Source organism: Entelurus aequoreus, linkage group LG22 (genome assembly GCF_033978785.1).
Source record: "Entelurus aequoreus isolate RoL-2023_Sb linkage group LG22, RoL_Eaeq_v1.1, whole genome shotgun sequence".
Lineage (NCBI taxonomy): Eukaryota > Metazoa > Chordata > Actinopteri > Syngnathiformes > Syngnathidae > Entelurus > Entelurus aequoreus.
The window spans coordinates 40,639,914-40,656,582 of record NC_084752.1 but is presented as its reverse complement, the minus strand read 5'-3'; the positions used below and the strand labels follow the sequence as shown (position 1 = coordinate 40,656,582).

Genomic DNA, 16,669 nt, shown 5'->3' with positions numbered 1-16,669 from the left:
CGTTGGCGCACGTCTCTCTCGCCTCAGTGCCATCCCCTGCTGGCAACTCCTAACCACTTAAGACACCTCTGAAGGTCTCTTAAATATCGTGGAGAGTAGGAGTGATTCTTAGACTTAAGAACGTTGATAAAAAGCTTTTATTCTTAAGTTTGAGAGTAGGACTAAATTTCGCAAATTCTCAGGACTTAAGTGTAAAATGGCACTCTAAGAAGCTTGATAAGTACGGCCCCTGATCTACAAAGACACAAAGAATTGCTACTGCGACATCTAGTGGACACATTTAGAACAGCAGTTTCTTTCATTGAAAAATTTCAGCTAATTTTTATACTTGGCAAACTCAAAGTTCCGTTGTACTTGTGCAATGACAATAAAGACCTATCTATCTATCTATCTATCCCGCGGACCGGATAAAACTTGTCCGCGGGCCTGATCCGGCCCTAGGGCCGTACGTTTGACACCCCTGCTTAAGAATCTTTACAATGAATTGTGATTGAATGTGAAATGACAGTCAGGTGTACTTGTGGACATGTTTCTGCATGGTCTACCTTGGGCACGTAGCAGTAGATGATCTGGTGGGTGTCATCCACTATCAAGTGGTCCAGTTCTCTGTTGGGGATCTGCTGAAAAGCTCGAGTCCTCCCGGGAAACTCCAGCAAGTCTTTTCCTGAACACACATCCATAATCCTCTGCTTCCTGGCCATCTGCTCCCAACTTCCGTCTGAAACGCCGTTATTCTCCTCAAACTCCACCGCGTCCTCCGGTCTCCTGGCGACACTTTGGTTTGTCCCGGTGGTGTTGGACCTCCCCGGGCCGGAGCAACTCTGGTGCTTGTGGTCTCGCCGAGGGTAGAGACTGAAGCCCCCGACGTCGTCCCAGTAGGCGATGATGAGCAGGACCATGAAGAAAGAGCCCAGGATGAAGGCCAGGCGCAGATCCCGCCAGCTCCCCATGCTTCAACCGCAGGATTGTGAAGACGTGATCAGACCTCCATGCTCTTGTGGCGCTTCCTGCTGAGCGGCTGCGACTGGAAGAAGCAGGAAGTGTGATTTAGACGCTCTGCCTTCTTCTGTCAAACGCTCAAAGAGTGGGCAGATTAAGTGGAAGTGGGACACAGTCTTGCTCAGATAGTCAATCTTCATTTGACAAGCAGATTACATGGCAGATGTTAGACTCGGATTATAAATATGGTAAACACACACTCACATATATACATACATAATACACGCACATATATATATATTAGGGCTGCAACTAGCGATTCGTTTGATAATCGATTAATCTGTCGATTATTACTTCGATTAATCGATTAATAATCGGATAAAAGAGACAAACTACATTTCTATCCTAGCCAGTATTTTATTGGAAAAAAAACTTATTTTGATTATTGTTTCTCAGCTGTTTGTACATGTTGCAGTTTATAAATAAAGGTTTATTAAAAAAAATAATTTAAAAAATTAAATTAAATTTTTTTAATTAAACCATAAATAAATAAATAACCTCTGCGCATGCGCATAGCATAGATCCAACGAATCGATGACTAAATTAATCGGCAACTATTTTAATAATCGATTAGTTGTTGCAGCCCTAGTATATATATATATATATTAGTGAAGTGAATTATATTTATATAGCGCTTTTCTCTAGTGACTCAAAGCGCTTTACATAGTGAAACACAATATCTAAGTTACATTTAAACCAATGTGGGTGGCACTGGGAGCAGGTGGGTAAAGTGTCTCGCCAAGGACACAACAGCAGTGACTAGGATGGCAGAAGCTGGGATCGAACCTGGAACCCTCAAGTTGCTGGTACGGCCACTCTACCAACCGAGCTATACTAATGTATATTAGTGGTGTAACGGTACACAAAAATTTGGGTTGGGTACGTACCTCGGTTTAGAGGTCACGGTTCGGTTCATTTTCAGTACAGTAAGAAAACAACAAAATACACATTTTTGGGTTATTTATTTACCAAATTTGCAAAATCTTCCACCAAAAATATTTTTCTTAGTGTAATATTTGATGTGAAGTAATGGGAACCTTGGATAGGTCAATAATTCATAATAACATTGATTTTGATTAGAGATGTCCGATAATATCGGTCTGCCGATATTATCGGGCAATAAATGCGTTAAAATGTAATATCGGAAATTATCGGTATCGTTTTTTTTATTATCAGTATCGTTTTTTTGGGGTTTTTTTTAAATTAAATCCACATAAAAAACACAAGATACACTTACAATTAGTGCACCAAGCCAAAAAACCTCCCTCCCCCCATTTACGCTCATTCACACAAAAGGGTTGTTTCTTTCGATTATTAATATTCTGCTTCCTGTCAAGACTTGGTCTGTGGCGTGGTTTGTTCTCCCGTGGTGCAAAGGAATTGGACCAAACGTGGCGTGCAGGTGAGGACATGTTTAATATATATTAACTCAAAAAAGGCTCAAAAGGGGATAAACAAAAAGCGCTCACAGCGGAGGGACAAAAAAATTTAATATGAAAACAAAAGGCGCGCACAATGGCGGAAGCACAAAACTAGACTATGAAAACAAAACACTAGCACAAAGGCAAAAAACTATGATCAATAACAAAACTTACTTGACATGACAAGAGGGGCAAAAGGAAGAGCAGCATGGATCATGAGGGTGAACAGAGTGATGTCGCCAGGCCCACTGCCTGGCAACAATGGCCTTAAATACTGCTGACATGATTAGTGAAAACGTGAGACAGGTGCGTGACATGAGGATGTGAAACAGGTGTGTGACAAGACAGGTGAAAACTAATGGGTGACCATGGAAACCAAACCAAACAAGGAAGTGCAACCAGGAACTAAAAAAAGAGCCCAAAACCCAAGCAAAACAAAAACATGATTAACACAGACATGACAGTTCCTACATGATATATCAATATATATCAATACAGTCTGCAAGGGATACAGTCCGTAAGCACACATGATTGTGCGTGCTGCTGCTCCACTAATAGTACTAACCTTTAACACTTCATTTTACTCATTTTCATTCATTACTAGTTTCTATGGAACTGTTTTTATATTGTTTTACTTTCTTTTTTATTCAAGAAAATGTTTTTAATTTATTTATCTTATTTAATTTGATTCATTTTTTTAAAAAGCACTTTACATTGAGTAAACAACCTCAAAGTGCTACAGTGTATAAAAAAAATATTTATTTATTTTTTTAAATAAATAATTTAAATAAGTAAATAAATTAATTAAATAAATAAATAAAAAGATAATAAAAAATAAATAGAAATAAAAACTAGAACAGCCAAATAGCTAATACTAAAATATATATATTTAAAAAAAAATGGGCTTTTTTAAAAAGAAGGGTTTTTAATAGAGATGTCCGATAATATCGGTCTGCCGATATTATCGGCCGACAAATGCGTTAAAATGTAATATCGGAAATTATCGGTATCGTTTTTTTTATTATCAGTATCGTTTTTTTTTTTTCGTTTTTTTTTTTTTTTATTATATCCACATAAAAACACAAGATACACTTACAATTAGTGCACCAACCCAAAAAACCTCCCTCCCCCATTTACACTCATTCACACAAAAGGGTTGTTTCTTTCTGTTATTAATATTCTGCTTCCTACATTATATATCAATATATATCAATACAGTCTGCAAGGGATACAGTCCGTAAGCACACATGATTGTGCGTGCTGCTGCTCCACTAATAGTACTAACCTTTAACACTTCATTTTACCCATTTTCATTCATTACTAGTTTCTATGTAACTGTTTTTATATTGTTTTACTTTCTTTTTTATTCAAGAAAATGTTTGTAATTTATTTATTTATTTATTTATTTTAAAAAGTACCTTATCTTCACCATACCTGGTTGTCCAAATTAGGCATAATAATGTGTTAATTCCACGACTGTATATATCGGTTGATATCGGTATCGGTTGATATCGGTATCTGTAATTAAAGAGTTGGACAATATCGGCATATCGGATATCGGCAAAAAGCCATTATCGGACATCCCTAATTTTGATTCAATATTAGGTTTTGAGCAATGACAGTTTGAAAGAAAAATAAAACAGCTTTGTTTTATTAGTCAACATTGCAACTTTTTCTAAATTACATTTAACCTTGAAGCTTTTTTATTTCACTTTTGTTATGTTTTTGTTTATTTGAATAGTATTTTTAGAATGTGCCGTGGGCCTTTAAAACATTAGCTGTGGGCCGCAAATGGCCTCCGGGGCACACTTTTGACACCCCTGCTATAGATAATAAAACATTAAATGTGATAAATCTATGGATAAAAAGCAGAGCCTGGCGACGCATGCGCGTTTATCATAACTCTCTCTCTCTCTCTCTCTCTCTCTCTGTCTCTGCCCCTCCCTCACCAATGCTGCTGTTTTTGTTTTTAACCCCTTCTTAACCCTGAACGTACATTGAAAATACACGCAATTATAACTCCAAATGCCGGACATTTGAGGCATTTAAGAAACTCCGCCCTGACAGCTCCGCAAAAGAGGACATGTCCGGTGAAAAGAGGACGTATGGTCAGTCTATCCTAGCCCGTTAGCTGCTAGCATGCCGTGTTTTGTGCCTCGGTGTGCATTGTTTACACAACGTGCGTTACGCTACTTAATATGTCCGTGTGGAAACTCATTCGGTACACCGCCGAACCGAACCGACACCCCTGTACTGAAACACTTCAATACAAATACACATACCGTTACACCCCTAATATATATATATATATATATATATACACACACATATAGTGTATATACTGTATATTATAGATTCTTGGGGATAACAATTCGATTCGAAATCAATACTTTTTTAATAGTTATATTATTAATAGATAAACAGATCAAATAGATAAACATCTCTGACTTTTTTTTTTAATGAACACTAGGTGCCAGTTCCGAGATTGCCTACATTGCGCCGTAAAATAGAGAGCTCTGATCATTTTCTGTATTACTTGAAAGAAAACTGTTTTTGTTTAATAAAAAATTCTACCCAAACATTTCATTAAGTCAAACACAAAAGGGAAGTATCCAACACTTCTCTTTGGCATCGACATCAACAATAGGATTTGCCGAAAAAGGCTGGACAGGTAAAAAATAAAATAAGATAAAATAAATATTTTAAAAATAAAATGTTTTGAACAGTTTAAGAATTGTTACAAAAAAAACATGTGTGTGTGTGTATATATATATATATATATATATATATATATATATATATATACACACATCTGCGAGCTATACATTGAAGCTTAGGGAAGGCTATGCAGAACGAAACTAAAACTGAACTGAATACAAAGTTAACGAAAACAGAATGCTGGACGACAGCAAAGACTTACTGTGGAGCAAAGACGGCGTCCACAAAGTACGTCCGAACATGACAATCAACAATGTCCCCACAAAGAAGGATAGCAACAACTGAAATAGTCTTGATTGCTAAAACAAAGCAGGTGTGGGGAATATCGCTCAAAGGAAGACATGAAACTGCTACAGGAAAATACCAACAAAACAGGAAACGCTACCAAAATAGCAGCGTGAGACAAGAAGTAAAACACTACACACAGGAAAACAGCAAAAAAAAGTCCAAATAAGTCAGGGTGTGATGTGACAGGTGGTGACAGTACACCTACTTTGAGACAAGAGCTATAGTGATGCATGCTTGGTGATGCTTTAAAGTCATATCCAACAATTGGGACAACAACAGCGAGCTACAGAGTGTTTTCTATCGGGGCTCCAGTACTGTGGAATGTTCTAGCAGTAACAGTTAGAGATGCTACCTCAGTAGAAACATTTAAGTCCCATCTTAAAACTATTTTGTATACTCTAGCCTTTAAATAGACCCCTTTTAGACCAGTTGATCTGCCGTCTCTTTTCTGCTCACAGATTTGGTGACCACAGATGACGCGCTAGCTGTCCAAAGTCGGGACCCGGAGTGGACCACTCATGTGTGCATCAGTTGGTGACGTCTCTGCTGCTGACCTGATCTCCTGCTGGTCCCACTATGGACTGGACTCTCACTATTATGTTAGATCCACTATGGACTGGACTCTCACTATTATGTTAGATCCACTATGGACTGGACTCTCACTATTATGTTAGATCCACTATGGACTGGACTCTCACTATTATGTTAGATCCACTATGGACTGGACTCTCACTATTATGTTAGATCCACTATGGACTGGACTCTCACACTATCATGTTAGATCCACTATGGACTGGACTCTCACTATTATGTTAGATCCACTATGGACTGGACTCTCACTATTATGTTAGATCCACTATGGACTGGACTCTCACTATTATGTTAGATCCACTATGGACTGAACTCACACTATTATGTTAGATCCACTATGGACTGGACTCTCACACTATTATGTTAGATCCACTATGGACTGGACTCTCACTATTATGTTAGATCCACTATGGACTGGACTCTTACTATTATGTTAGATCCACTATGGACTGGACTCTCTCACTATTATGTTAGATCCACTATGGACTGGACTCTCTCACTATTATGTTAGATCCACTATGGACTGGACTCTCACTATTATGTTAGATCCACTATGGACTGGACTCTCACTATTATGTTAGATCCACTATGGACTGGACTCTCACTATTATGTTAGATCCACTATGGACTGGACTCTCACTATTATGTTAGATCCACTATGGACTGGACTCTCACACTATTATGTTAGATCCACTATGGACTGGACTCTCACTATTATGTTAGATCCACTATGGACTGGACTCTTACTATTATGTTAGATCCACTATGGACTGGACTCTCTCACTATTATGTTAGATCCACTATGGACTGGACTCTCACTATTATGTTAGATCCACTATGGACTGGACTCTTACTATTATGTTAGATCCACTATGGACTGGACTCTCTCACTATTATGTTAGATCCACTATGGACTGGACTCTCTCACTATTATGTTAGATCCACTATGGACTGGACTCTCACACTATTATGTTAGATCCACTATGGACTGGACTCTCTCACTATTATGTTAGATCCACTATGGACTGGACTCTCACACTATTATGTTAGATCCACTATGGACTGGACTCTCACACTATTATGTTAGATCCACTATGGACTGGACTCTCACACTATTAACTAGATCCACTATGGACTGGACTCTCACACTATTAACTAGATCCACTATGGACTGGACTAACACACTATTATGTTAGATCCACTATGGACTGGACTCTCACACTATTATGTTAGATCCACTATGGACTGGACTCTCACTATTATGTTAGATCCACTATGGACTGGACTCTCACTATTATGTTAGATCCACTATGGACTGGACTCTCTCACTATTATGTTAGATCCACTATGGACTGGACTCTCACTATTATGTTAGATCCACTATGGACTGGACTCTCACACTATCATGTTAGATCCACTATGGACTGGACTCTCACTATTATGTTAGATCCACTATGGACTGGACTCTCACTATTATGTTAGATCCACTATGGACTGGACTCTCACTATTATGTTAGATCCACTATGGACTGGACTCTCACTATTATGTTAGATCCACTATGGACTGGACTCTCTCACTATTATGTTAGATCCACTATGGACTGGACTCTCACTATTATGTTAGATCCACTATGGACTGGACTCTCACACTATCATGTTAGATCCACTATGGACTGAACTCACACTATTATGTTAGATCCACTATGGACTGGACTCTCACACTATTATGTTAGATCCACTATGGACTGGACTCTCACTATTATGTTAGATCCACTATGGACTGGACTCTCACTATTATGTTAGATCCACTATGGACTGGACTCTCACTATTATGTTAGATCCACTATGGACTGGACTCTCTCACTATTATGTTAGATCCACTATGGACTGGACTCTCACTATTATGTTAGATCCACTATGGACTGGACTCTCACACTATCATGTTAGATCCACTATGGACTGAACTCACACTATTATGTTAGATCCACTATGGACTGGACTCTCTCACTATTATGTTAGATCCACTATGGACTGAACTCACACTATTATGTTAGATCCACTATGGACTGGACTCTCACACTATTATGTTAGATCCACTATGGACTGGACTCTCACACTATTATGTTAGATCCACTATGGACTGGACTCTCACACTATTAACTAGATCCACTATGGACTGGACTCTCACACTATTAACTAGATCCACTATGGACTGGACTAACACACTATTATGTTAGATCCACTATGGACTGGACTCTCACTATTATGTTAGATCCACTATGGACTGGACTCTCACTATTATGTTAGATCCACTATGGACTGGACTCTCACTATTATGTTAGATCCACTATGGACTGGACTCTCACTATTATGTTAGATCCACTATGGACTGGACTCTCTCACTATTATGTTAGATCCACTATGGACTGGACTCTCACTATTATGTTAGATCCACTATGGACTGGACTCTCACACTATCATGTTAGATCCACTATGGACTGGACTCTCACTATTATGTTAGATCCACTATGGACTGAACTCACACTATTATGTTAGATCCACTATGGACTGGACTCTCACACTATTATGTTAGATCCACTATGGACTGGACTCTCACACTATTATGTTAGATCCACTATGGACTGGACTCTCACACTATTAACTAGATCCACTATGGACTGGACTCTCACACTATTAACTAGATCCACTATGGACTGGACTAACACACTATTATGTTAGATCCACTATGGACTGGACTCTCACACTATTATGTTAGATCCACTATGGACTGGACTCTCACTATTATGTTAGATCCACTATGGACTGGACTCTCACTATTATGTTAGATCCACTATGGACTGGACTCTCTCACTATTATGTTAGATCCACTATGGACTGGACTCTCACACTATTATGTTAGATCCACTATGGACTGGACTCTCACACTATTATGTTAGATCCACTATGGACTGGACTCTCACACTATTAACTAGATCCACTATGGACTGGACTCTCACACTATTATGTTAGATCCACTATGGACTGGACTCTCACACTATTAACTAGATCCACTATGGACTGGACTCTCACACTATTATGTTAGATCCACTATGGACTGGACTCTCACTATTATGTTAGATCCACTATGGACTGGACTCTCACTATTATGTTAGATCCACTATGGACTGGACTCTCACACTATTATGTTAGATCCACTATGGACTAGACACTCACACTATTATGTTAGATCCACTATGGACTGGACTCTCACTATTATGTTAGATCCACTATGGACTGGACTCTCACTATTATGTTAGATGCACTATGGACTGGACTCTCACTATTATGTTAGATCCACTATGGACTGGACTCTCTCACTATTATGTTAGATCCACTATGGACTGGACTCTCACTATTATGTTAGATCCACTATGGACTGGACTCTCTCACTATTATGTTAGATCCACTATGGACTGGACTCTCACTATTATGTTAGATCCACTATGGACTGGACTCTCACACTATCATGTTAGATCCACTATGGACTGGACTCTCACTATTATGTTAGATCCACTATGGACTGAACTCACACTATTATGTTAGATCCACTATGGACTGGACTCTCACACTATTATGTTAGATCCACTATGGACTGGACTCTCACACTATTATGTTAGATCCACTATGGACTGGACTCTCACACTATTAACTAGATCCACTATGGACTGGACTCTCACACTATTAACTAGATCCACTATGGACTGGACTAACACACTATTATGTTAGATCCACTATGGACTGGACTCTCACACTATTATGTTAGATCCACTATGGACTGGACTCTCACTATTATGTTAGATCCACTATGGACTGGACTCTCACTATTATGTTAGATCCACTATGGACTGGACTCTCTCACTATTATGTTAGATCCACTATGGACTGGACTCTCACACTATTATGTTAGATCCACTATGGACTGGACTCTCACACTATTATGTTAGATCCACTATGGACTGGACTCTCACACTATTAACTAGATCCACTATGGACTGGACTCTCACACTATTATGTTAGATCCACTATGGACTGGACTCTCACACTATTAACTAGATCCACTATGGACTGGACTCTCACACTATTATGTTAGATCCACTATGGACTGGACTCTCACTATTATGTTAGATCCACTATGGACTGGACTCTCTCACTATTATGTTAGATCCACTATGGACTGGACTCTCTCACTATTATGTTAGATCCACTATGGACTGGACTCTCACACTATTATGTTAGATCCACTATGGACTGGACTCTCACACTATTATGTTAGATCCACTATGGACTGGACTCTCACACTATTAACTAGATCCACTATGGACTGGACTCTCACACTATTATGTTAGATCCACTATGGACTGGACTCTCACACTATTAACTAGATCCACTATGGACTGGACTCTCACACTATTATGTTAGATCCACTATGGACTGGACTCTCACACTATTAACTAGATCCACTATGGACTGGACTAACACACTATTATGTTAGATCCACTATGGACTGGACTCTCACACTATTATGTTAGATCCACTATGGACTGGACTCTCACTATTATGTTAGATCCACTATGGACTGGACTCTCACTATTATGTTAGATCCACTATGGACTGGACTCTCTCACTATTATGTTAGATCCACTATGGACTGGACTCTCACACTATTATGTTAGATCCACTATGGACTGGACTCTCACACTATTATGTTAGATCCACTATGGACTGGACTCTCACACTATTAACTAGATCCACTATGGACTGGACTCTCACACTATTATGTTAGATCCACTATGGACTGGACTCTCACACTATTAACTAGATCCACTATGGACTGGACTCTCACACTATTATGTTAGATCCACTATGGACTGGACTCTCACTATTATGTTAGATCCACTATGGACTGGACTCTCACTATTATGTTAGATCCACTATGGACTAGACACTCACACTATTATGTTAGATCCACTATGGACTGGACTCTCACTATTATGTTAGATCCACTATGGACTGGACTCTCACTATTATGTTAGATCCACTATGGACTGGACTCTCACTATTATGTTAGATCCACTATGGACTGGACTCTCTCACTATTATGTTAGATCCACTATGGACTGGACTCTCACTATTATGTTAGATCCACTATGGACTGGACTCTCACACTATCATGTTAGATCCACTATGGACTGGACTCTCACTATTATGTTAGATCCACTATGGACTGAACTCACACTATTATGTTAGATCCACTATGGACTGGACTCTCACACTATTATGTTAGATCCACTATGGACTGGACTCTCACACTATTATGTTAGATCCACTATGGACTGGACTCTCACACTATTAACTAGATCCACTATGGACTGGACTCTCACACTATTAACTAGATCCACTATGGACTGGACTAACACACTATTATGTTAGATCCACTATGGACTGGACTCTCACACTATTATGTTAGATCCACTATGGACTGGACTCTCACTATTATGTTAGATCCACTATGGACTGGACTCTCACTATTATGTTAGATCCACTATGGACTGGACTCTCTCACTATTATGTTAGATCCACTATGGACTGGACTCTCACACTATTATGTTAGATCCACTATGGACTGGACTCTCACACTATTATGTTAGATCCACTATGGACTGGACTCTCACACTATTAACTAGATCCACTATGGACTGGACTCTCACACTATTATGTTAGATCCACTATGGACTGGACTCTCACACTATTAACTAGATCCACTATGGACTGGACTCTCACACTATTATGTTAGATCCACTATGGACTGGACTCTCACTATTATGTTAGATCCACTATGGACTGGACTCTCACTATTATGTTAGATCCACTATGGACTGGACTCTCACACTATTATGTTAGATCCACTATGGACTAGACACTCACACTATTATGTTAGATCCACTATGGACTGGACTCTCACTATTATGTTAGATCCACTATGGACTGGACTCTCACTATTATGTTAGATGCACTATGGACTGGACTCTCACTATTATGTTAGATCCACTATGGACTGGACTCTCTCACTATTATGTTAGATCCACTATGGACTGGACTCTCACTATTATGTTAGATCCACTATGGACTGGACTCTCTCACTATTATGTTAGATCCACTATGGACTGGACTCTCACTATTATGTTAGATCCACTATGGACTGGACTCTCACACTATCATGTTAGATCCACTATGGACTGGACTCTCACTATTATGTTAGATCCACTATGGACTGAACTCACACTATTATGTTAGATCCACTATGGACTGGACTCTCACACTATTATGTTAGATCCACTATGGACTGGACTCTCACACTATTATGTTAGATCCACTATGGACTGGACTCTCACACTATTAACTAGATCCACTATGGACTGGACTCTCACACTATTAACTAGATCCACTATGGACTGGACTAACACACTATTATGTTAGATCCACTATGGACTGGACTCTCACACTATTATGTTAGATCCACTATGGACTGGACTCTCACTATTATGTTAGATCCACTATGGACTGGACTCTCACTATTATGTTAGATCCACTATGGACTGGACTCTCTCACTATTATGTTAGATCCACTATGGACTGGACTCTCACACTATTATGTTAGATCCACTATGGACTGGACTCTCACACTATTATGTTAGATCCACTATGGACTGGACTCTCACACTATTAACTAGATCCACTATGGACTGGACTCTCACACTATTATGTTAGATCCACTATGGACTGGACTCTCACACTATTAACTAGATCCACTATGGACTGGACTCTCACACTATTATGTTAGATCCACTATGGACTGGACTCTCACTATTATGTTAGATCCACTATGGACTGGACTCTCTCACTATTATGTTAGATCCACTATGGACTGGACTCTCTCACTATTATGTTAGATCCACTATGGACTGGACTCTCACACTATTATGTTAGATCCACTATGGACTGGACTCTCACACTATTATGTTAGATCCACTATGGACTGGACTCTCACACTATTAACTAGATCCACTATGGACTGGACTCTCACACTATTATGTTAGATCCACTATGGACTGGACTCTCACACTATTAACTAGATCCACTATGGACTGGACTCTCACACTATTATGTTAGATCCACTATGGACTGGACTCTCACACTATTAACTAGATCCACTATGGACTGGACTAACACACTATTATGTTAGATCCACTATGGACTGGACTCTCACACTATTATGTTAGATCCACTATGGACTGGACTCTCACTATTATGTTAGATCCACTATGGACTGGACTCTCACTATTATGTTAGATCCACTATGGACTGGACTCTCTCACTATTATGTTAGATCCACTATGGACTGGACTCTCACACTATTATGTTAGATCCACTATGGACTGGACTCTCACACTATTATGTTAGATCCACTATGGACTGGACTCTCACACTATTAACTAGATCCACTATGGACTGGACTCTCACACTATTATGTTAGATCCACTATGGACTGGACTCTCACACTATTAACTAGATCCACTATGGACTGGACTCTCACACTATTATGTTAGATCCACTATGGACTGGACTCTCACTATTATGTTAGATCCACTATGGACTGGACTCTCACTATTATGTTAGATCCACTATGGACTGGACTCTCACACTATTATGTTAGATCCACTATGGACTAGACACTCACACTATTATGTTAGATCCACTATGGACTGGACTCTCACTATTATGTTAGATCCACTATGGACTGGACTCTCACTATTATGTTAGATCCACTATGGACTGGACTCTCTCACTATTATGTTAGATCCACTATGGACTGGACTCTCACTATTATGTTAGATCCACTATGGACTGGACTCTCACACTATTATGTTAGATCCACTATGGACTGGACTCTCACACTATTAACTAGATCCACTATGGACTGGACTCTCACACTATTATGTTAGATCCACTATGGACTGGACTCTCACACTATTAACTAGATCCACTATGGACTGGACTAACACACTATTATGTTAGATCCACTATGGACTGGACTCTCACACTATTATGTTAGATCCACTATGGACTGGACTCTCACTATTATGTTAGATCCACTATGGACTGGACTCTCACTATTATGTTAGATCCACTATGGACTGGACTCTCTCACTATTATGTTAGATCCACTATGGACTGGACTCTCACACTATTATGTTAGATCCACTATGGACTGGACTCTCACACTATTATGTTAGATCCACTATGGACTGGACTCTCACACTATTAACTAGATCCACTATGGACTGGACTCTCACACTATTATGTTAGATCCACTATGGACTGGACTCTCACACTATTAACTAGATCCACTATGGACTGGACTCTCACACTATTATGTTAGATCCACTATGGACTGGACTCTCACTATTATGTTAGATCCACTATGGACTGGACTCTCACTATTATGTTAGATCCACTATGGACTGGACTCTCACACTATTATGTTAGATCCACTATGGACTAGACACTCACACTATTATGTTAGATCCACTATGGACTGGACTCTCACTATTATGTTAGATCCACTATGGACTGGACTCTCACTATTATGTTAGATCCACTATGGACTGGACTCTCTCACTATTATGTTAGATCCACTATGGACTGGACTCTCACTATTATGTTAGATCCACTATGGACTGGACTCTCACACTATTATGTTAGATCCACTATGGACTGGACTCTCACACTATTATGTTAGACAATGACGTCACGCGTGGGAAGCACACGCGTCCGTGGCCCCTCCACCAGACATGTGTCACGGGGATGTGGACAGACCAAGGTGAGGTTCTGTCTAGGACCGCTCTCAAGACTTTAGGGGGGTATAAAACCACAGAACGGCAGCAGCGTTAGTCAAATAAACAAAAGCCGGCGGTGGTTTTTCCTTCACGGTGCTGCTTCCTTTCCACGCGTAAACACTCCACGTTTCCGTCACGCTTTCTTTCCACGCGTAAACACTCCACGTTTCCGTCACGCTTTCTTTCCACGCGTAAACACTCCACGTTTCCGTCACGCTTCCTTTCCACGCGTAAACACTCCACGTTTCCGTCACGCTTTCTTTCCACGCGTAAACACTCCACGTTTGCGTCCACGGAGGTGTCACATTGCACAAAGACGTCCTGTAATGCGGATGTTCCCCAGAATAAAGAGTAAAAAGGAGCCTAAGAAGAGGATACAGTGTGGAATGTTCACGCGTGGAAACACAATTTCTTGCGGGACTCACTCGCGCCGCCAATCCTTTGATCCTGCTCGCGTTGGGAGACACTTTACTTTCATTTCTAGCCCGTTTACTCTCATGTTTACTCTCATGTTTACTCTCATGTTTACTCTCATGTTTACTCTCATGTTTACTCTCATGTTGTCAGTGGAAGGTCACGGAGAAATACATGCACTTACCCGGTAGTCAAGCTTCATGGAGCGGCTCCGTACGGTCGCTCGACAGCGGCTTGAGGCCGGTGATGAGGCCGGTGATGAGAGGCTGAGAGCGGCCAGGCGAGGAGGCGGGCGGGCTTGAGGAGACTGGAGCTCCAGCCTCATGATGGAGACAACATCTCGCGAGACTTAGCGCACACACACACACACACGCACACACACACGCACACACACACGCACGCACACACACACGCACACACACGCACACACGATATGTGATATATATGTGATGTATGATATATGATGTATATGTGATATATGATTAGTGATGTATATGTTTGATGTTATAAATGTGATGTATGATATATGATGTATATGTGATATATGATTAGTGATGTATGATATATGTTTGATGTTATATATGTGATGTATGATATATGATGTATATGTGATATATGATTAGTGATGTATGATATATGTTTGATGTTATATATGTGATGTATGACATATGATGTATATGTGATATATGATTAGTGATGTATAATATATGTTTTATGTTATATATGTGATGTATATGTGATATATGATTAGTGATGTATGATATATGTTTTATGTTATATATGTGATGTTTGATACATGATGTATTCCATCCATCCATTTTCTACTGCTTATATATGATATCAAATATATGTTGTATGATATACATACTATACATTACCTTTTGCACTATATTAATTTATATTATTTGTTGTCAACTTTGTACTTTTTTGTCATTGCCTGAAATAAATAAATAAATGAAAATAAAAAAGAAAATATATGATGTATGTTACATGATATGTGATGTATGATATATGATGTATAATATATATTTGATATATGATGTATCATATATGATATATATGTGATGTATGATATATGATGTATCATATATATTTGATATATGATGTATCATATATGATATATATGTGATGTATGATATATATGTTGTATGATATATGATGTTATATATGTGATGTATGATATATCATATATATGTGATGTATGATATATGAAGTGTGATACATGATGTTATGTATGTGATGTATGATATATGATGTATTATATGATATAAAATATTTGTT

The 16,669-nt window shown here is 39.1% G+C and overlaps 1 protein-coding gene across 2 annotated transcripts in view; it reads right to left on the bottom strand.

Moving 5' to 3' along the window:
* The window catches only part of LOC133639707 (carbohydrate sulfotransferase 12-like), a 44,858-nt gene extending 29,066 nt beyond the window's left edge, over positions 1 to 15,792 (bottom strand). Inside the window, exons 1-2 of one of the 2 annotated variants that reach the window (XM_062033257.1) lie at positions 15,573 to 15,792; positions 546 to 1,024 (exon numbers count right to left, since the gene is read on the bottom strand). In XM_062033257.1, the coding sequence (XP_061889241.1) occupies positions 546 to 950 (405 nt within the window). In that variant the 5' untranslated portion in view covers positions 951 to 1,024; positions 15,573 to 15,792. Of the gene's footprint in view, positions 1 to 545; positions 1,025 to 2,594; positions 2,657 to 15,572 lie in introns of those variants that run through there. The other variant, XM_062033258.1, reaches the window with a different exon arrangement.
* Positions 15,793 to 16,669: the final 877 nt, after the last annotated feature.